At 48.1% G+C, this 23,258-nt stretch overlaps 1 protein-coding gene and 1 long non-coding RNA gene across 2 annotated transcripts in view; one reads left to right on the top strand and one right to left on the bottom strand.

Moving 5' to 3' along the window:
- LOC121855047 (potassium voltage-gated channel protein eag-like) overlaps positions 1 to 23,258 on the bottom strand; it is an 86,767-nt gene that overhangs the window by 30,582 nt on the left and 32,927 nt on the right. Inside the window, 5 exon segments of the mRNA XM_042349876.1 lie at positions 6,908 to 7,210; positions 8,458 to 8,550; positions 8,982 to 9,106; positions 10,720 to 10,764; positions 16,202 to 16,330. Coding sequence (XP_042205810.1) covers positions 6,908 to 7,210; positions 8,458 to 8,550; positions 8,982 to 9,106; positions 10,720 to 10,764; positions 16,202 to 16,330 — 695 coding nt within the window.
- Positions 13,708 to 14,161, top strand: LOC121855057. Its single transcript, XR_006086704.1, has 3 exons — positions 13,708 to 13,760; positions 14,011 to 14,052; positions 14,123 to 14,161. It is a non-coding gene; the product is annotated as an uncharacterized LOC121855057 (long non-coding RNA).

Here is a 23,258-nt window from a genome sequence, read left to right as displayed (position 1 = left end):
GGCTAAATCCAATGTCTGTGTGATATAGATTGATCTAATAATCCAGACTTAGAGAAACAGTTAGGAGATAAAGTCATTTTATAATTAATTATCTATGTAAAAAAAAATAGAGGCTCAGGATTATTACCAGAAGGGAATTATCGATCGAGCAGTGCAGGTGACGTCATATCTTGCATCACGCTCAGAGCCAAGATACAGAAGCACTGTTTTGAGTTTAGTTACGTCATCAAAAACAAAAAAGATTTTTAGTATTTATTAATAAATTTTTCTTTAGATTAAGGATGTTTTTAAGAGAATAATAGACGTGCTTTTGTTTACATCGGGCCATTGGAGGAGGAAACATGCTCAGGGATTTTTATTAGTTTGCATCAGCCAAGGCTACTGAAGCGGTATAGGGAACAGCACTTATAATGTCCTGTATATTAGAGGGACGCCACTACCCACCCTTGTTACCTCTCACAGTCTATCTACCTGGAGGGAAGTGATCAGTGTGTGGTGGAGGCACTCACAGTACATTTGTGCCATGCTGCTGTTGATAATGATGCTACTGTACGTCACAACACACTAAGGCAATACGATTCATTCTCTTGCTTGGCAGTCACAGGAAAGTAGTATAATATGTCCAGGTGAGGATTCATTCTGTTGTTTGGAATAAGAAGAAGGACTTCCCAGGGACAGTGCCTCTCAAGTTTTCCAGAATTTCAATAATCTTTTCTGTTTCAGGGACTCCAAAGATTTTTTTTCCCCAAGGGACCTCAAAATGTTTCCAGGGATCTTATTATGATTTTTCCAGAACCTTGAGACTTGTTATTATCCCAGGAATATTCCAGAACCACAAAGTTATTCTAGAGACATCATCAAGAACTTTCTAATAACCTCAACACAAATTCAATTATTCTAAGAATTTTCAAGAACCTCAAGATAGTTTTATAGTATCCAATTTTTTACAAAGATCTCAAGAATCTTTGAGTTTTTATGAATTCTCCAAGAACCTAAAGATTCCACACCTGACGACCATACCTGAAGGCTACACCTGAGACATGTCAAAACTTAAGGTGTTAGATGTAGCGGCGAGCATCAGTTTAGAGAACACAAGAACAGCTGGGCAGGTCTCCAGCCATCCACCGCCTCCCTCCACTCACAGTCTTGGTACAGTCATGTCTCACCAACACTAAATATGTCTTATATGATGTGATGAAACGACTTACTGTAAATAAACAAAACCCGAACGAATCATTAAGTGAAAAAATTTCTTATCATTGTGCCTCGACGTCATCAACAGGTAAGGTGTCCGAGTATTCTGGTCTGCTAATTTTTTTCTTAGAAGATTAACCCGTCCAGCTGTTAATGTGTTCTCTAAAGTGTATCTGTAGAGGAGGTCCTGAGCCACACCGCCACCCAGCTACCCTCACAGGCACCTGCTGACGACGGGCCTGGGGACACCTGTCTATCATAACGTCCACAACTCCGCCAGGGATCACCAGACAACAGCTACACCACACTGATGCAGTACACCCTCCCTCCCTCCCTCCCCCAGTGATCAACAGTATGACGGGCAGGACACTACCGTACTGAGGCGTCATGTTACTGTCCATCATACAACTACCTGTACCAGTGACACTAACAGGAAGCAGCACCATATTACAACAACCTTCACCGCCACTACTACTACCAACCCCGTCATCACTACTACGAACACGCGCACCCCACTTGACTACATCTACACCACATCACCACTACCATAATCACTATTACTTCTACACCACTACCATCACAAAGATACCACTGGACTATAACTACCACTGGGGCACCACCACTACCACTACGAGGCACCACCACCACCACCACTGGGCACCACCACTCACCACCACTACACACCACTACCACTACCACCACCACCACCACCACTGCACCACCACTACCACTGAGGCACCACCACTACCACCACTTACCACTGGGGCACCACTGCTATCACTGAGGCACCACTACCACTGAGGCACCACCACTACCATAACAAAGATACCACTGGACTACAACTACCACCACTGCACCACTGAGGCACCACCACTACCACTGGGCACCACTGAGGCACCACCACCACTGAGGCACCACCACTACTGGGGCACCACCACTACCACTGAGGCACCATACCACTACCATAACAAAGATACCACTGACCAACTACCACTGGGGCACCACTGCCACTGAGGCACCACCACTGAGGCACCACCACTACCACCACTGGACTACAACTACCACTGACCACTGAGGCACCACCACTACCACTGAGGCACCACCACTACCACTGAGGCACCACCACTACACTGAGGGGCACCACCCACTACTACTGGAGGCACCACTGCACCACCACCACTACCACTGAGGCACCACCACTACCACTGGAGGCACCACCACTACACTGAGGCACCACCACTACCACCACCACTAACAAAGATACCACTGGACTACAACTACCACTGGGGCACTAGGGCCACTACCACTGAGGCACCACCACTACCACTGGGGCACCACCACTACCATAGGCCACCACCACCACTGGGGCACCACCACTACCACACCACCACCACAGGCACCACCACTACTGGGCCACCACCACACCACCACCACCACTACCACCACCACTGGGGTACCACCACTACCACTACCACACCACTACCACAGGGCACCACCACTACCACACCACTACCACAGGGCACCACCACTACCATTACCACCACTACCACACACCACAGGGCACCACCACTACCAGGGGCACCACCACTACTACTGGGGGGCACCACCACCACCACCACCACAGGGGCCCAACACCACTACCACTGGGGCACCACTACCAACCACCACCACCACTACCACCACCACTACCACCACCACTGGGGCACCACCACTACCACTGAGGCACCACCACTGGGGCACCACCACTACCATTGAGACACCACCACTACCATTGAGGCACCACCACTACCACTGGGGCACCACCACTACCACAGGCACCACCACTACACACCACTACCAGGGCACCCACCACTAACAGGGGCACCACCACTACCATTGAGGCACCACCACTACTGCTTTACAATAAAGTGTGCATGTGCTGGGTGTGACAGACACGAGAGGAGCTACAGTAGATGCGTGCTGGGTGTGGGAAAACAGTAGGACGAGGCGTGTGGCAGGTGCTGGCTAGAGGCCCCATGCAAGTCATATTGAGACAAAAAGTGTGTTGCTGGTATGTGTCTGTAGATGGCCGTGCGCCTGGCGGGAACTTCTCCAAAACAGTCTTAACACTGCCTCTCCAACCTGCACCTTAAACCAGTGGCAGGCTCTCCCTCTCCCACACTCACGACTACGAATTCGGATGTTGTGGTATTAAATGAACTTTTTTTTTGGGTGTAATCCTATACTCGGGAGGTGAGGACACAGCCTCATGCCGTGGTGTTCCTGCTGCTACACTACGATATTGTGTTGTCCTCATTCAGCTGTGTATGGTGAGGGCTTCCTGCTGCGTCACCCAGGATGATGGTGTCAGTCTCACCACTCACCATCGCCTCTAACTGCTCCTCACCAATCACACATCTCAATAACTTCATGGCTCCCTTCCCTATTATGTCAGGTCACTGTTAAGAGACATAGTACCGCCTCCTTCACTAGAGAGAGATGGTTCTGAAGACGGTGAGTGGTGCGACGGCTGGATCTTACACTAAGGAGGGGGGGGGGTGACCTAGAGCACAGTTGTAATGTGTTTTGTAGAGTATTAACCGCACCCTCAGCCCCACCGTCTAGGGTGTCTCGCCTGGAGGTGCGCCAACCGGTCCAACGAATGGAGGCTGTAAAGAAGATAAGGTTTACAAGAGAGAGATGGAGATAGAGGGAAAAAGAAAGAGAGAATTACAGATAAAAACTAATGAAACTCCCACCGAAGCCGCTTGTACTTGACCAGGTATGTATTGGACCTGAGGGATATGAACTACAGGTACTGAGGATGTGGCGGGGTAGAGGAGTGAGGACGCCCGCGAGGAAAGGGGTGGGAGTGAGGGAGGCTATGGACGATGGTTACAGTGAAACATACAAGCGGTTCCGTTGGGTGTCCCCGTGACTTTAGAAAGGTGCAATGGGCGTGTGTGTGGCACCATGCCCCACACACCCACACATCCTGGTGCTGCTCGTGCTTAAGGGGGAAGGGGGGGTCCCACCTTTGGTCTCGCGTACGTGGGTGCCCTGGTAGAGGCTAACACTCCTGAACCAGCAGACAGTACCACCACAACACTGATGGTACACAAGGCACTGCGGCAGGAGGGGGAGGAGGGGGAGGACTCACAGAGGGTTGGCAGGAGAGAGACTGAGGCCTATAGTGGTCTAGGTGTGTGTGTCCTTAATATATACAACACGAGAGAGAGAGAGAGAGAGAGAGAGAGAGAGAGAGAGAGAGAGAGAGAGAGAGAGAGAGTGTGTGTAGTTGTTGGTGTAGAATCTCTTTCAGGTTAAAACAGGAATAATTATAGAGCCCAAACAAAGTGAACGAGAGCTATGTGAGGTTGAGGACGCGAGAGGAGGACTTGAATGTCTCAGGTGTGGAATTAGGTTCAAGAAACAGGGTGAGACAGGTGTGTGGGAGGGCATGAGGGGTGAGACAGGTGTGTGGGAGGGCATGAGGGGTGAGACAACAGGCATGAGGGGAGACAGGTGCATGGCATGAGGGCAGTGTGTGTAGGGAATGAGGGAGGAGCATGAGGGGAGAGGCAGGTGTGTGGGAGGGCATGAGGGGTGAGACAGAGGGCAAGGGCACAGGTGTGTGGGAGGGCAGGTGAGGGGGAGACAGGTGTGTGGAGGCATGAGGGTGAGACATGAGGGGTGAGACAGGTGCAGAGGGGTGAGACAGGTGTGGGGGGGCAGCAGGTGTGAGGGGAGACAGGGTGTGTGTGGGAGGGGTGAGACAGGTGGGGGGTGAGGGCAGGTGTGGAGGGGAGGGTGAGGACAGGTGGGAGGGCAGAGGGGTGAGACAGGTGTGTGGGGGTGAGGGCATGAGGGGGAGGAGGGCATGTGTGGGAGGCATGGGGGGTGCATGAGACAGGGTGGGAGGGCATGAGGGGTGACAGGTGAGGGCAAGACAGAGGGGTGAGACAGGTGTGTGGAGGGCATGAGGGGTGAGGGACAGGTGTGTGGGGAGGGCAGGCATGAGGGGTGAGACAGGCATGGGGGTGTGGAGGCAGGGGTGAGGGGTGAGACAGGTGTGGGAGGGCATGAGGGGTGAGACAGGTGTGTGGGAGGCATGTGAGACAGGTGTGTGGGAGGCATGAGGGGTGAGACAGGTGTGTGGGGAGGGGCATGAGGTGAGACAGGTGTGGGAGGGCATGAGGGGTGAGACAGGTGTATGGAAGGGCATGAGGGGTGAGACAGGTGTGTGGGAGGCACAGGTGTGCAGAGGGGTGAGACAGGTGCATGAGGGGGTGAGACAGGTGTGTGGGAGGGTAAGAGGGGTGAGACAGGTGTGTGGGAGGGGAGGTGCAGGTGGGGAGGGCAAGTGGGACAGGTGTGTGGGAGGGCATGAGGGGTGAGACAGGTGTATGGACAGGGCATGAGGGGTGAGACAGGTGTGTGGGAGGGAGGTGAGACAGGTGGGAGGGCATGAGGGGTGAGACAGGTGTGGAGGAGGGGTGAGACAGGTGTGTGGGGAGGGGCATGAGGGGTGAGACAGGTGTATGGAAGGGTGGAGGGGTGAGACAGGTGTGGGGAGGGTATGAGGGGTGGGGAGAGGGTATGGAAGGGCATGAGGGGTGAGACAGGTGTGGGGGAGGGGTATGAGGGGTGAGACAGGTGTGTGGGAGGGCATGAGGGGTGAGACAGGTGTGTGAAGGAGCATGGAGGGGTGAGACAGGTGTGTGGGAGGGCATGGGACAGGTGTGTGGGAGGGCATGAGGGGTGAGACAGGTGTGGAAGGGCATGAGGGGTGAGACAGGTGTGTGGGAGGGCAGAGGGCAGAGGGTGAGACAGGTGTGTGGGAGGGCATGAGGGGTGAGACAGGTGTGTGGGGAGGGCATGTGAGACAGGTGTGTGGCAGAGTGAGACATGAGGGGTGAGACAGGTGTGTGGGAGGGCATGAGGGGTGAGACAGGTGTGTGGGAGGGCATGAGGGGTGAGACAGGTGTGTGGGAGGGCATGAGGGGTGAGACAGGTGTGTGGGAGGATACGAGAGGTGAGACAGGTGTGTGGGAGGGCATGAGGGGTGAGACAGGTGTGTGGGAGGGCATGAGGGGTGAGACAGGTGTGTGGGAGGATACGAGGGGTGAGACAGGTGTGTGAGAGGGCATGAGGGGTGATAAAGATGTGGGGAAGAGTGTGATAGTACGACAGGTGTACGGGAGAATGAGGGTGAGACAGGTGAGTGTGCAGGTGAGACAGTTGTGTAGGAGAAAAGAGGTGTTCAGGTGTGTGGGGAGTTAACCCTTTTGAGTTAAGCTCCAAGCTTAGGTATTTATTCTTGTTAACGCCCGATGATTTTTTCAGCTGAGAGACACTCCTGCTCCCTAAAGGGATAAAACGTGTCAAGCTGGTGTAGAGGAGGTACAGTATACAGGTGTAGCGACGAGGAGGATGGCGTAGGTCTACAGATCTGAAGGGTTAATATAACTTCAGGAAGTTCTGAGCCAAAGAGATGAAGAGAGACCAAGAGATGATACGAAATAATGGAGAGAAGTTAAAACGGGGAGTAGGTTATTAGCAAGAGAGAGAGGGGAAGCCTTTGGTGGTGGGGAGGAGGAGGAAGAGTGCAGCCACGGGGACGAGGCAGCGTGAGGTGAGGCAGGAAGCCGCACGCCTCAGGCTCTAAGGAAGGTTACACAGACTCGACACTTACGTTATCCTTAACTTCGCCTTGTAAGCCACACTTACTTACATCTTCATCGTGGTCAAACGCGTTGAAAACATCATATGGGAGGCACGATAACAGGTCTATCAGAAACCACGATTTCAAATAGTTCATTCGAATAATCTTAGGATCAGACACCACCTCCCCGCCGGGGCCGACGAAGGTGGTGTGGAAGTTGAGCACAATGTCTATAAAGAATATAACGTCGACTATGGAGTCCACCACCAGCAGGGACACGTCCTCCGAGGTCTTGTACTTGAAGGCCACGTTGTAGGGCACCATGATGGCGGTGTAGAAGGTGAGACAGAGGATCACCCAGTCCCAGATAGCCTGTAGAGACACAACACTGTTAACCAACCACCACTCACTACTGCCGACCTCCAACACAGGACAGGTCACTCATGTTAACCTGCATATTACTTAGACCCCAAACAACCTGTCAGGACACACACAATATTTACCAATCATATTTTAAATCAATGACGGAGGGACAGATCAGCCAGTGCCGTTGTCACGTCTAGTCACCGAAGCGTCCGTTCCCCTGACACAGATTGAAGATATTTCGGGCAGGTTTTTTTCCTTTCACTGTTGACAAGTTATATAAGAAAAGAACACCAACATGTGACAGGGAACCCCACACACTGTTGTTCCGTTGTTGACATAAAACATTACCGCCTGACTAATATACTAAGATAGTCATTAACCTTAATACACTACCATCTATAAGGCGAAGGACAGACGTTATCAACTCATTTATGTCGTCAAAATAATGATCATTAGTATCATTAAATCAGTCCAACAATCTTTCTATTTTTAATTAGTTGTTCATATCAACCTTAAAAACTAATTAGCATCGACAGTGAGATATAATAATGACCTGCAAGAACCGTGTGTGTGTGTGTGTGTGTGTGTGTGTGTGTGTGTGTGTGTGTGTGTGTGTGTGTGTGTGTGAAATTACAGTGTATTTTGGTCTGAGTTGAAAGTTTGTTAAAAAATTCTGACAATAGTAAAGTAAAACCCACCTTGAAGGCTTAGTAGTGAGGGAAGACCCACCTTGAAGGCACAGTAGTGAAGGAGGACCCACCTTGAAGGCACAGTAGTGAAGGAGGACCCACCTTGAAGGCACAGTAGTGAAGGAGGACCCACCTTGAAGGCACAGTAGTGAAGGAGGACCCACCTTGAAGGCACAGTAGTGAAGGAGGACCCACCTTGAAGGCACAGTAGTGAAGGACCCACCTTGAAGGCACAGTAGTGAAGGAGGACCCACCTTGAAGGCACAGTAGTGAAGGAGGACCCACCTTGAAGGCACAGTAGTGAAGGAGGACCCACCTTGAAGGCACAGTAGTGAAGGAGGACCCACCTTGAAGGCACAGTAGTGAAGGAGGACCCACCTTGAAGGCACAGTAGTGAAGGAGGGCCCACCTTGAAGGCACAGTAGTGAAGGAGGACCCACCTTGAAGGCACAGTAGTGAAGGAGGACCCACCTTGAAGGCACAGCAGTGAAGGAGGACCCACCTTGAAGGCACAGTAGTGAAGGAGGACCCACCTTGAAGGCACAGTAGTGAAGGAGGACCCACCTTGAAGGCACAGTAGTGAAGGAGGATGTGCGGTGGCGTCTTGGGCGCTTCCTGTCGGTACTGCGGCATGACGTCACTGTTGAGGCTCATCATCTGTTGAGATTCCCTTTGATTTAGTGTCTGTTGTGTCACCTGTTGGCGTCTGTATGAGTCTCCCGTTAAAATATGTTCCGTCCCCCTGTTAATTGTCACCTGTTAGTGTCACTTAGACCTTATCATCTGTTGAAGGTTCCGTTAGCCTGTTTTTATCTATTAGTGTGTGTCGTCTCTTTTGACATATTTTAGCGTCTGTTGAATTTTGTCCCGTTACTGTTCTTTTTAATCCCCTGTTAGTTACTGTTTGTTGTGGATTATTAGGAATATAGGAAATATATTATGACTATGTTGTAATGAGAGAGAGAGAGAGAGAGGGGGGGGGGAGGAGTAGTCGTGATGGGAGGTTGGAGGCCATAAAAAGTAGTAGTAGTAGTAGTAATAGTAGTAGTATTAGACATTTTACCCTGGAGGAGAGGGAAGGTACTCACGTGGGTGATGTTGGACTGCTTGGCGACGTCCTTCATGACGGGCAGGTGGGAGGAGAACTGAGTCACCAGCACCGATCTGCTCCGGGTCACCGAGCGAGCCAGCTTGGCGAATTTGCTGAGGCCGGCTTGAGGGTGAAGAACAGTAACGGTGGTGAGGTGGACATGAGAGGCGAGGAGGTCAATATGAGCCTCTCAGGGGCACAGGGGCCGTTCAATGTGTGATGCACAGTAGCCACACACGTGTCTATGTAACCTTTTCTTATGATGACTTACTCGTTATATTCTTAAATCATGAAACTATGTAATCAGTGACGGGGGCTGGGAGGGGTGGACATATTATCCTCCCTTGGAAAGACAGAGACTAATATGAGAGAAGCGGAATAAGGGGATGCCAGTACTGGTGTGACATTCTCACTAAGTTACTCTAAATCTTGGCCAGGAGAGCTGCAGGGACAGGTTGGGGCTACGTTAAGGGGCTGGGCGAGGGTCAACACACGTGAGGACATCAGGAAGATCCACACTGTCTCGGGAGAGGATGCGGGAGTGTGCTGCAGGGTGCTATGGTCTACACGAGGCGGGACTACCAGCGCTAGAGCTACTCTGACACACACACACGAACTATGTTCAACAGGCAGCCCCGGGTCCAATTAACACCCTTCAGGGAAGACATAGAGTAGTAATAATAAAAGTTAATTATTTAAGATAGTAAAAAAACACAACATAAAACATCTAGTGTGAGCCACAGAGAGTTAAAATTCATCGAATTTGGAAATTTAGACCTAAGTGCAAGCGCTTCCCTCCACCAGAGGTAAGAGTTCGGTCCGCCACATGAAAACTTATAAACTTGGTCCTATTTCTTATTGTTCGCCAAAACCGATGAACTCTTTTACCTGGACAGTAATAAATTTTGAATAAAAACAATAAATCGTATGAGCAGAAGAACGGCCGCAGTGGCTGGTGGACACAGTGACACTCTCGGTGGAGCCGCAGGAAGGGTGAGTGCTGCCTGCGGGACTCCTGGTGTAGTGTGTCCATAGTCACGGTGGTGATGGAGAGAAGCGGTTGCGGCCCTGCCAACACATACAGTGGGAAAACAGGCAAAAAGTAGGGATGCTGGCTGTCACCGGGTAAAAATTATCATTAGCGTGGCGGCGGGGCACTACAGGCACACATCGACACGAGCGGGAGGTCACACACAGGAACCACTCCACAAGCATCACCACAACAAGTACCGCCATGGCCGCCCACGCACCGCTAGCCCCCTCCTCCTCGACCACCACGCTCGCACGCCCGCCCGATACTTACATCCTGGGACGCGTGTGGCGTGTTATGTGGTGGTGACCAGGACAGGGAGGGACATCGTTCACGCCTCCAGAGTCTCAACTTTACTCCCACCGACCACCTCACCACAACTGAATTTCGGCAAAACTTACAGAGTATAAATAAAAGTTTGACACATATTACAAACAGAAGACATTTATGTCCATTGTTGGTGATATTTAGACGCATCACTTGACGAGTCGAGCGGTTGTTGTTGTTGTTGTTGTTCAGAGATTTAGTAAGAGTTCCTGGGATGTGCCCGAGCCTCTCTGTGCGATGCTGAAGTAGGAGTGTCGGGGGTAGTGAGGCGGAGGGTGAAGGGCATTTGAGATAAGGGAATGAGTGGAAGGGAGGGGGTGGGTGGAGGAGAAAGGGCGCGCGGTGTTGGGTGGTCAGGCGCGGGGCCAGTGGTACCTACTTTTGGTCGGCAGCCTGCCCCCCGAGCTCTCCGTGCTGTCCGAAGCTGCAATAACACACAAGTAATCACCTGCCCGCCCCTCAGTACCCCCTTCGCTTACCCACCAGCCTAACCGCAAGCAAACACAACCCCCTACCCTTTACCTCTACCGCTTACCAGACACTACCACCATCCTCCCCAGACCAACACCACGTCACGATACTGTATCTTCTACCACCCCAGGCCAACAACCACCTCTCCTGACCAAGTACCACGACCCCTGGCCAGGTACCACGACCCTTGGCCAGGTACCAGGATCAGCCAACAGACTCCCACTAACTGTGTCTGGGAGGGCAACACACAACATGGAGAACCACGGCCAAAGTGTGTTAACTTAGGTCTCTACTCGCTGGACCTCGGGGACGTGTGAGGCACTCCAGCTAAACCCGCCCTTGGTCCCTGTGTGTCGTGTACTGTTTAACAACCACAACACTGTCTTGTACAACTACACCTTCAGTTATTTGCCGTGAAGAGGAAACACTAATGTCTGTTCTCCTTAACTCACACGGTGCTCATGGCGTCAGTGAGGTGGTGGACGGAAGACAATGATGTAAACACTTCTCTCAGGACTGCCTATGGAAACACCAATATATTCTACAGGTCAGGTGCATCACTAACACAGTTATCTCGGCTGACGGAGGTTGTCAGCCCGGGTGACACATGGATGGTGGAGTATCACGCGATCCTTTGAGACAGGGAGGACTGACCAGCTGCTTGGGTGACGTTCCCGTCAGAATGTCCTGCCAGGGTGGCGACAGCTGTTGCGTAACATCACCTTGACAAAGATCCACAACAATCCTCAATCGAGACAGAGAAAGTGAGCTCCATAAGTCGTCTGAGATGGCGGCGTCCTGACATAACCTCCCCTTATATGTGTCTGTCATATACGAGAGTCACACCTGCCAGTATCTACACTCCAGTCTTCAGGTTGCATTTATACTCTCAGTGACGTCATCTCACACATCTGATCCTTCAACCACACGTCACCTGGTTCAAAGATCTTGACTTTTCACTCCCTGGTCACTGTCACGGCCGAGAGACGATGGTGTGCTGCTTGTTCTGTTCCTACACCACAATCAGGCCAGGTCACCAACACCTCAAACACCAGCTAAGTCTCGCCACCCCCATCAGCAGCGGAACCATGTCATCACCACAACCACCAGCTGGACCACATCACCAGCTGGCCACATCACCAGCTGGCCACATCACCTGCTGGACCACATCGCTAGACAGACCACATCACCAGCTGGCCACATCACCTGCTGGACCACATCACCAGCTGGACCATACCACCAGCTGGACCACATCACCAGCTGGCCACATCACCTGCTGGACCACATCGCTAGACAGACCACATCACCAGCTGGCCACATCACCTGCTGGACCACATCACCAGCTGGACCATATCACCAGCTGGACCACATCACCAGCTGGACCACATCACCAGCTGGACCACATCACCAGCTGGACCACATCACCAGCTGGACACATCACTAGATAGACCACATCACCAGCTGGCCACATCACCTGCTGGACCACATCAGACAGACCACATCACCAGCTGGCCACATCACCTGCTGGACCACATCACCAGCTGGACCATATCACCAGCTGGACCACATCACCAGCTGGACCACATCACCAGCTGGACCACATCACCAGCTGGACCACATCACCAGCTGGCCACATCACCTGCTGGACCACATCGCTAGACAGACCACATCACCAGCTGGCCACATCACCTGCTGAACCACATCACCAGCTGGACCACATCACCAGCTGGACCACATCACCAGCTGGACCACATCGCCAGTTGTCCACCAAAGCCAAACCTAGACAACCCTGACCTCTCCCGTTATCCCAAACATCACAACTTAGGCCGATTCCTACACCCCTGTTCTCACTCATCTGTCTTCCATGTACACATGTGTCTTACACCTGCCGACACCTCGCGTGTGTTAGAGTGTCAGTGGTGGTATATAATGTACGTACACCTGGCTCTTGTGCGCACGTTGAATGGTTCGTGTATACATTAACGCCCCTCGGATTAAGAACGTCTTTAGTGTTCCTCCACCACAACCCACACTCCCTGTCCCCTCTGGTGCCTCCATGACACTTCCTGACGCAGAAGGAGTCCTCTTGAAATTTTTTGTAGTAACTGAAGTATTTGTGACACTGTCGGAGGCGGCGGCTACGTGACATTCCCTGAAGCATCTGGAACCTTAGTGACAGTTCTTGACACAGCTGGTGCCTTCGGAGCGACCACCCGGTTCACCAGAGAGGTCGTCGCGGTACACCTGTAGGAGCTCCTGTACCCGTCAATGTTTGTCTGCATACAAGAGGTTCTAAGTCTCCTAAGACAGCTACACTGGGGTGAGAAGTCTACCCTATACATCTACACAGAGATAACACGATGCTTAAGTGATTAAATAAACCCCAAACCAATTAAACTCTGACGAGGAAATTCTTTACATATACCAGGACAAACAGCCACTGTTGGATACAACTACCTCTTAAATCCTGCCGGGCCTTGTCTCTCCTAAGAAAAATAACATACCATACCAGAAACACCAATTATATTATCCTCACTGCATTAAGAGACCACCGACAGACGGAGAGATAGAGAGATAAGGCGAGACAGAGAGAGAGAGAGATAAATAGAGAGATAAATAGAGAGAAAGGTAACGATCCTTACACAATACAACCATCTCAACAAGGCCCCATCACTGAGAACCCTCCGACACACACACACACACACCGAGACCTACTCCCGTCAACCATCCTAACTATATACAACTCGTTGACCTCACTGAAGAGACCAACTAGTACACCCCTAATGACACCCTCCTCCTCCTCTTAGTCGACTGCTTCCCACCTCTCACAATATATAATCACCATTACATTGATAAATCTCAGGTGAAAGTCTGGAGTTCTCAGATCTGTCTTGTGCCGAATGAATATCTGTCCCTGTGAAGTAAATCCAGTTGGTTGACGTGGTGGAGGTTTTGGTTGACGTGGTGGAGGTTTTGGTTGACGTGGTGTAGAGATTTTGGTTGACGTGGTGAAGGTTTTGCTTGACGTGGTGTGGAGGTTTTGCTTGACGTGGTGGAGGTTTTGGTTGACGTGGTGGAGGTTTTGGTTGACGTGGTGTAGAGATTTTGGTTGACGTGGTGAAGGTTTTGCTTGACGTGGTGTGGAGGTTTTTTGACGGTGAGGTTTTTGACGTGGTGAAGGTTTTTTGACGTGGTGGAGGTTTTGGTTGATGTGGTGAAGGTTTTGCTTGACGTGGTGGAGGTGTTGGTTGACGGTTGACGTGGTGGAGGGTTTGACGGTTGACGTGGTGGAGGTTTTTGACGTGGTGAAGGTTTTGGTTGACGTGGTGAAGGTTTTGGTTGATGTGGTGGAGGTTTTGGTTGACGTGGTGAGGTTTTTGAGGTGGAGGTTTTTGACGTGGTGGAGGTTTTGGTTGACGTGGTGTTTGGTTGACGTGGGTGTGGTTTTGACGTGGTTTTGACTGACGGTGGAGGTTTTGGTTGATGGTGTGAGGTTTTGGTTGACGTGGTGGAGGTTTTGGTTGACGTGGTGTAGAGGTTTTGCTTGACGTGGTGGAGGTTTTGCTTGACGTGGTGGAGGTTTTGCTTGACGAGGTGGGGTTTGCTTGACGTGGTGTGGAGGTTTTAGTTGACGTGGTGGAGGTTTTGGTTGACGTGGTGTAGAGGTTTTGACGTGGTGTAGAGGTTTTGCTGACGTGGTGGAGGTTTTGGTTGACGTGGTGGAGGTTTTGTTGACGTGGTGGAGGTTTTGTTGACGTAGTGAAGGTTTTGGTTGACGTGGTGGAGGTTTGACGTGGTGGAGGTTTTTGACGTGGTGACGACGTGGTGGAGGTTTTGGTTGAGAGTGAAAATCCTCTTCTCGAATTGTTTTTTCTTTCTTTCATTTCTTTCAATTTTTTCTTGTTTCTGAACTCTGATGATGATGATATTGACATAGTGTTTTAGATCAACGTCTAGCCGAGGGTGTGTGGTCTGGTGGGTGTGTGTGTGTGTGTGTGTGTGTGTGTGTGTGTGTGTGTGTGTGTGTGTGTGTGTGTGTGTGTTGTGGTGCAAGAACACACTCAACATAATGAAGACATTCCAAGTTGTGTTCTCTCACAGTAGTAGTAGTAGTAGTAATAGTAGTAGTAGTAGTAGTAGTAGTAGTAGTGGCGAAGGTATGGCTATTGGGGGAGGCTGGAGGCCATTTAAAAAAAGTAGTAGTAGTAGTGATAGTAGTAGTATGTATCATGACACTTAGGGCGGGGTGCACTGTGTGAAAGTGTTTGGTGACACATGAACACTCAAAGAGGGATACATCCAACCAGTGTCATGTGGCAGCAGAGAGAGAGAGAGAGAGAGCGAGAGAGGTACAGACTCCTTGGTACACGTTCTCCATCATGTTGAGAGAGAGAGAGAGAGGGGCGCTACGTACACGGATATAGAGCTACACACACATAAATATAAACTTGACTCTTACATCATAAAGCAACCATTTCTCTTTTTTGTTTCTGTTAACATGTGAACTGAGCAAGAGTTGAGTCTGAAGGGTGTTAATAGGAAGCTAAATAAAAACACAAACAGCAATGTATGGCAGATGAACACTATGACTTATCTCTGTCTCGACTGAGGACAACTAACTCATGCTTTTGTTTTTTGGCCAATGCCTTTATTTACTGTCAGCTAAAATTCCAGATGACATGACTACATTTGCAGCTAAGGCAGTTACAGTTACTCCCTTGTGGTAATTTTAACCCACAAGGAACAATATTCTTATTTGGTTCACGGAGTAACTAAAAGTATATCGTTGGCCAGGTAGCAAAATATGGTACTTTTATATTTGTTTTACTATGAACCACTGACAGGGGTGAACCATCTACAGCGTGTGTGCTCTGTCCCTGGTCGCAGCCTAACCCCTGTGACAGGTAACTCAAGGTGAATACTCTTCAGACTTTGTGAATGACCATTGAAGTAAAGAAAGTTTGTCTCGAGAGCTCTGCCTAGAGGGAAGAATGAAGGTCTATTGCTTGCTTGTTCCTCCCTCTCCCTGCAGTTCGAATTATACTTGAAAGTTCCAGTGATTTTAAACACCCCAAGAAGTTGCAATATGAACTTAAATTGAGCTATTCAAGTCTTTAAATGAACTGTATTTTCTTTCGAACCCTCTATGAGCTGTTCGAATCCTCGTAGATCTGTTCACACGTCAAATAGTCTCCAATGGAAGCTGTTTGAACTGAATACATCTCATCCATTAGTTGCAGAAGCGTGTGTCATGCTTCACAGGTCTCCCACAAGCAGGTGGAGTAAACTTACATGAACCTGACCCCCTCTTGCCTGACTACGCCCCCCCCAACCTCTCTGAGCTGTGTGTCTATACGTAGGACCTCCTCCTAAACGTCAAAGGATCTTACCTCGGGAGTCCTCTGCTTCGATGGGCTGTTTGAGCGCCGTGATGTCCCTGAAGGTGCACAGGAACAGCACCACGATGTCCTTCTCGTTCTTGATGGGCGCGATGTGGAGGAGCAGCCATAATGGTGTTCCTGTAACGCAAGTATGTGTGTGGTAGTGGAGTCAGGAGATGTGGTGAGGGAGGGAGAGAGAGAGAGAGAGAGATAGAGGCGTGGCTTGGTGTCACTACCGTGCTGCTGAGCTCTACCTGCTGGTGACTGCACCATGCCAGAGGCGAATCAAGCTCCCGGTGTTACCAAAGTTAAAATGGTGAAGAGTTTGGTGATTATGTCGTGGGTTCAGGATTGGTGAGACGAAGATGAAATTGGTTGAGTAAATTGACGTCATGTGGATATGTGTGACTCTCCCGATGGTGAGCAGTGTGGTGACTGTATCATGGTGAAGCGCTCGAGGCTCTAGTATAAAATATATAGTCAGAGTTGTCACAGAAATTAATGAAGCAACTCTTTGTTCATAACTCAGAGCCACAAACACTTGACGTAACGGTATACAACTAAACCAAAATGTGAACTACGACTCTGTGATGACATTTACCGAAGGACACACACACAGTCATTACCATATGTGTTGCGTAATATGTATAAGAGTGCATAATAATGAAGGGAATAGATTATGTTAGAGCTTAATAGTGTATAGGAGTATATATATATATATATACCCTGTATAAGGCATCTTGAACTACCACACACATTTATTATGAATAATTAATAATATTTTGTTAATACATCACCTATAATTAGACTGTTGTGTTCTTTACAGATTTTATATATTATTATTATTATTATTATTATTATTATTATTATTATTATTATTATTATTATTATTATTATTATTATTATTATTATTATTATTATTATTATTATTATTATTATTATTATTATCATTATTATTATTATTATTATTATAGATACCGAGTATTACTTTGACTACTCCTTATCACTGTTTTAAGTAATGATGTGATAAACACATCACCAGTAAGTCATAACTCTTAAAAGTATTCACCACCAGGGATGTGCCATGTGTGTCAAGGGAGAGGTGACACACTTTCATGACACCTGGAGGATAATACTTAACCTCCAGCATGTCACCTGACAAGGAATTTACCTTGACAGCCCCACAGTAACTGCAAGTGTTAAGGGGTTATGTCAGAGGCTCAAAGTTTACACGAGACTTTGAGACTAATTTTTTGAAGCTGTGTTTGTAATGGAGATGCTTATAGAGTGTAACAGTGTTATGACAACTTTGAACCCCTCAACTTAAATTATGTGGAGGTCCCAGGCGATGTGTGGCACCCTGTGTGTTGTGGTGACACCATCATGTGTTCCTCGTACACACTAGGTGCTCCTCCCCCATAAGTAATGTGTTAGTATCCAGCTGATGTAAGTTAAGAATATGTACAGTGACGTATGTTGATTTCTCGCAGGTGTTCTGTGACCCCGGTGTGTGTATGGGTCCACGAGGAGTGTGGTGGACCCGTGTGGAGGCCTTAGACGGCAGCCGTTGGTCGTACGTGGTGATACTGTAATTATGTACAGAATATGTACAGTCATATTTAAAACTACGGCGTATCACCTGGGTGTGATGAAAGACCCGGGTGTGGTGCGGTGTCTGGGGTGACAATGATACCTGGGGCCGGGGGCAGATAATAAGTAACACACTAAATCTGAGGTTCAGACTGGCTGGTCCAGGTGTGTATCGAGCGAGGGATGTTACCATGGCAACAGCGGCGGTATGGTCCAGACACCTGTAATTTACATTACGCCAGGACGTCTAGTACCCAACCAGTTTGTAAAGGGTCACTCTAGACGACGTCTGCCCCTCCTACAGTCTCCTCCAGGGGTAAAGGTGACACCCGCCCGGCTGTAGACCCACAACGATGGTCAGACAGCATAAACAGAACCGCATTGACCGCCATGTTTATTTTCATCAGGATCTTAAATGGAATATCTGACATGATTATGATTTTTTTTTCTTGAGACAGGTAAGATTAATTTCATCTTTAAGTACGATAAATTATCATATTTTCTCCTCCATTTCTCTCCTCCCATCGGCAGGAAGGAAGGAGAAGGAGAGAAGTAGGACGTGAGGGTCGGCAACAGCTGCGTCACGGAAGAGAAACGAAACTGGAGGTAAAGGAACGCGAAACTTGAAGCAAAATGGACGTATGACAAATTCCCAAGTAGCGTGGAGTGACGTTAATGGTCCGCTGGGGGCTGCACTAACCTCCCTCCCTCCCTCCCCAACACTCTCTCCCCAGAGCCAGACGTCAGGAGAGGGGTGGTCCACCTTCACCCTCGCCGTCAGTGTTGCATTGTTCATGGTGGTGATTAACTCAAACAATCGCCTCGTGAGACAGAATATTATGATGGAATCCAAAACTGCATTAACATCGTATTTTTGTTGCCGATTTCCTCGAAAATAAAATTGTGTATCCGTGATCGTCCTCTAGCCTCCTCACACACACACACACACACACACACACACACACACGGAGGTCAAACCAAATAGTTGACATTGACAAAGAAAACTTATTTTCTATTTCTGTTGTCGCGAGAAATATTCATCTTTTATTTCTTCTATCCTGGTAGTGACAGTGACGCAGTAATAACAGTGACGCAGTAATTATAGTGACGCAGTAATTATAGTGACGCAGTTATTATATTGACGCAGTAATTTAGTGACGCAGTAATCATAGTGACGCAGTTATTATAGTGAAGCATCAATTGTAAAGAAACCGTAATTATAGTGACTCAGTATTTACAGTGACGCAGTACTTACAGTGACGCAGTACTTATAGTGACGCAGTATTCATAGAGACGCAGTAATTATAGTGAAGCATCAATTGTAAAGAAACCGTAATTATAGTAACGCAGTATTTACAGTGACGCAGTACTTATAGTGACGCAGTAATCATATTGACGCAGTAATTATAGCGACGCTGATATCACTGACAGTGTAGTCACAGTGAAACAATAATCATAGTAATGCAGAAATCGTCAACAAAGTAGCCTAATCAGTGACCCAATAACCACAGGTACACAGTAATCACAATGGCGCGATAATCACAATGACACAGTAATCGTCGTGGAAACAGTTGTAACAAAATAACAATCATAGTGACAGTAATCATGGTGACACAACAATGAACAGAATTATACTGACAATGAATACTACAATGCTATAATCACAGTGCCGCAATAGTTACAATGCTCCGAGTCATAGTGAGACGGCAATCACAGCCATGCCCTTAGTCATGAGGACGTAAAGGGTCTTAGTGACAGTGATCATAGTGGCATATGAATCACAGTGCCACAAATAATCACGGTGTCACAAGAGTCATAGTGGGAGAACTACAGTGCCACGAGAATCGTAGTGGCATAGCAATCACAGTGTCACAGTAATCACAGTGCCACGAGAAACACAGTGCCACAATACTCACAGTGTCACATAGACCATAGTGCCACGGAAATCACAGTGCCAAGAGATTTCACAGCGATTACAGAAGCCTCTCGGTGAACGAATAGCCAAAGTTGACACACGTAATCACAGTGAATCGTCGTGACAGAATAATCATAGTGTCAGGACCCAGTAAGCCATCACAGGAAGAGTAGTGGGGGAGGAGGAGGAGGAGTGGGGGAGTGGGGAGGGAAAGGAAGAATGAGGAGTGGAGTAGGGGAAGGAAGAAGGGGGAATGGGAAGGGGAAGGGAGAAAATGGAGGGGTGACAGCACAACGCGTCAATATTTCTCCACCTCGACAAGTTTGGTTGGCTGGGGACGCTTGAGTGAGGCGCTTGTGTTGGCTTCTCTCTTCGTTTACCGTAATGCGACATAACTTTGGCTAGACGACGACGGAAGTGAGAATGTGTTTTATGAGGTAATGTTTAGGTGGAGTGGTGTTTGTGTTGTGAGGCAGGTGTGTGGGGTGAGTGTTTTATGAGGTAATGTTTAGGTGGAGTGGTGTTTGTTGTGAGGCAGGTGTGTGGGGTGAGTGTTTTATGAGGTAATGTTTAGGTGGAGTGGTGTTTGTGTTGTGAGGCAGGTGTGTGGGGTGAGTGTTTTATGAGGTAATGTTTAGGTGGAGTGGTGTTTGTTGTGAGGCAGGTGTGTGGGGTGAGTGTTTTATGAGGTAATGTTTAGGTGGAGTGGTGTTTGTTGTGAGGCAGGTGTGTGGGGTGAGTGTCTTATGAGGCAATGTTTAGGTGGAGTGCTGTTTGTGTTGTGAGGCAGGTGTGTGGGGTGAGTGTTTTATGAGGTAATGTTTAGGTGGAGTGGTGTTGATAGTAACATATGAATGAATAAACTAAATAATTTCTTTCTGAAGGAAAAAAAAAAAAAATTGAACTGAAAAAAACCATTTGTTTATGATTACTTTTTAAATAAATAAATAGATTACTTTAATAATTCTTTCAATAAACTCAATAAATTAATTTAAACTTTATAATGACTTGAATAAATGAAATAAACAGTTTAAGTATTTAAGTAAATTTCTCAATGAATAACAATTTTCAGTGTTGTGAATCTTTGAATAAATAATTGACTAAATCTATTTTTTTACACAATGAAGAAACAATAGATGGCGTAAACAATAGTCCTCACTACGTCAAGAACCGTGAAGACGTAAACACCTTAACAAGAGAGCCTTAATAATAACTACAGGTAGATAATAAAACTGTCTTTCTCAGATACTACAGAGAGGGTTAATTAAACACCCGCTGGAGAGGGTTACAGTACACACAATAAAAATCGTCTCATTAACTACAAAAGCAGAAGAGGGTTTTTTGTTTAATTCCAGTCAACAGTTAATTGTAATACTGGGAATAGTCACTCAATCGGGGTTAAAATCTGATCAAAACAATAAGAAAAATTAAAGTAAAAAAAATAAGGTGAACTCCGGTTATGATTAAAAAAACTTGTTTGTTTGTTTGTTTTTCCATGCAAGATGATGTTGGTAAAATGCACATTCCAGATGGGAGCTATAATAGGTTAAGGAAACTTTCTTGTCTCTTACTAGAAAAAAAATTAAGTTAGATATACTATTCTAGAGCGGAGGAGAGTGAGGTAATATGCGAGAGTCGGCGTGTTGTTGGCTGAGAGAGAGGGAGGGAGGTGGTGATACAGCCCCCTCCCACGCTGCTGTTACTACCTGGATGATGCAGCACAGGTGAGAGAGAGAGAGAGAGAGAGAGAGAGAGAGAGAGAGAGAGACAATCACCCAGACACACAGCGGTACAGGGGGAGGCGGGCGGCACACAGTGCAACAGGTTGAAAGACTCAGAGGATAATGTCTTGGAGAAGAGATGACACACACACAGTAGAAACACAGTGAGAACAACAAACATGTAAATAAAAAAAAGTGTCTGAGTTGTACTTTTTACACACACAAGTAAGTGATATAATAATTAGAGTGGTGGTGTTGTGAGTTAAACCACACACACACACACACACACACACACACACACACAGACAAAGACTCGTGTGTGAGGGAAGAGTTGGATGAGAGTTTGTTGACATGATTATGCATAGACGTCAACAAACTTCTCACACCAAAACACACAAACACGTACCCTACCACCTGACATGCACAGGTTCACATCAGAGCAGAGTCTCTCGTGAAGAAATACTTGTCTGTTTGTGTATATGTGTGTTTCTGGGTTCTTACAGTGATTAGATTAATACATAAACACTTACACATATATTTACACACCTATGTACACACAAAAAGTTAGACAGAGGTGGATAGCCAAGAGGAACAGAGTTAAGAGACAGGTAATGTGAGGTGAGTGGAGGTGGAGAAAGCACAATCTACAGAGAACAGATATTGACAGCAAGCAAGCAGACAAATGCAAAGGCAAAGACAGTGAGGTGGGATAGTGAGAGATAGAGACGGAGTAGAGAGAGAGAGAGAGAGAGAGAGAGAGAGAGAGAGAGAGAGTCTGCGGAGGTATACAGTGGCCGCACATAACCTTTGAGATGTGAAATAATGAGAGTCGAGGGTCGTGGTGGTGGGGGGGAGGGGGTACAACTCGATCCTCAAATGGTTATGGCCACAGAAATACAGTTCGCGCTCTGTAAAACTTATCGGGCTAAATTAAAAGGCTTTTTTTTTTACACCAGGTTGTCATAGTGGTGAGAATGGGTGAGGAAGACTGTTGGAGCGAGGGTAAAGGGAGACGACCAGGACAACACTGGGGAGGCGGGGAGGGCGAGGGGTGACAGGCAGAGAGGAGATATTAACGTTAATGGAAAATAAGAAACAAAAAAAGACCTCGTTAACACCTGGGGTCAGGAGAGGGTGGTAACAGGTGTGAGAGTAAAGAAGAACAGACGTAAATATACGAGGGCGAGAAGGGAAGAAGTTGATAGTAACCGGAGGAAGGAACATCTCATTAGAAGAAAAAACAGGGATAAGTGAGCTAGAGGGGAGGAGAGGAAGATGTGGATGGAGGTGGCAATGCATGAATGGCTCCCCAAGACCCCCGTGGTGGGGCTGAGGCTCCCAGGGGAGAGCGTGAGTAAGTAGCTCAGTGGCGGGATAGAGACAGTGAGATGGTGAAACCTTGTACTACCTGGCAGTCCGCTGTCTGTGGAGAGAACAGTGGGTGGGATTAGTACATCCTGTGGCAGCCGCCAGCAGCAGACGACAGACGAGCCGAGACACCACTATCAAAGCTAACTAGTGCAGGAAGCTGGCCTACACACTGCCCCGACACCCTCCCACCACTACTATACCCGGGTAACATGCATGGCCAGGACAAGAGTGTTGCGATGCTAACACGTCTCGGGTTCACATATAACCTCACCAGTATACAGAGATGCAGGATAATGGTAACATTACTTAATGGACTACTGAGCTACAACTGGATGTTTCATAATCCTGTGTTGCTTTTATCCAGACCTGTCCTTAACTATCATTTAACAGGTGTTTTCAAGAACACAGATGCAAAATGCAATTTTTCTAATAGGATAAGTGAGAGTCTATGGAGCATGTGCTGGAGGGT

Source organism: Homarus americanus, unplaced genomic scaffold (genome assembly GCF_018991925.1).
Source record: "Homarus americanus isolate GMGI-L3 unplaced genomic scaffold, GMGI_Hamer_2.0 scaffold1024, whole genome shotgun sequence".
NCBI lineage: Eukaryota > Metazoa > Arthropoda > Malacostraca > Decapoda > Nephropidae > Homarus > Homarus americanus.
The sequence above is the reverse complement of the archived record's forward strand: the minus strand, read 5'-3'. Positions and strand labels throughout refer to the sequence as shown.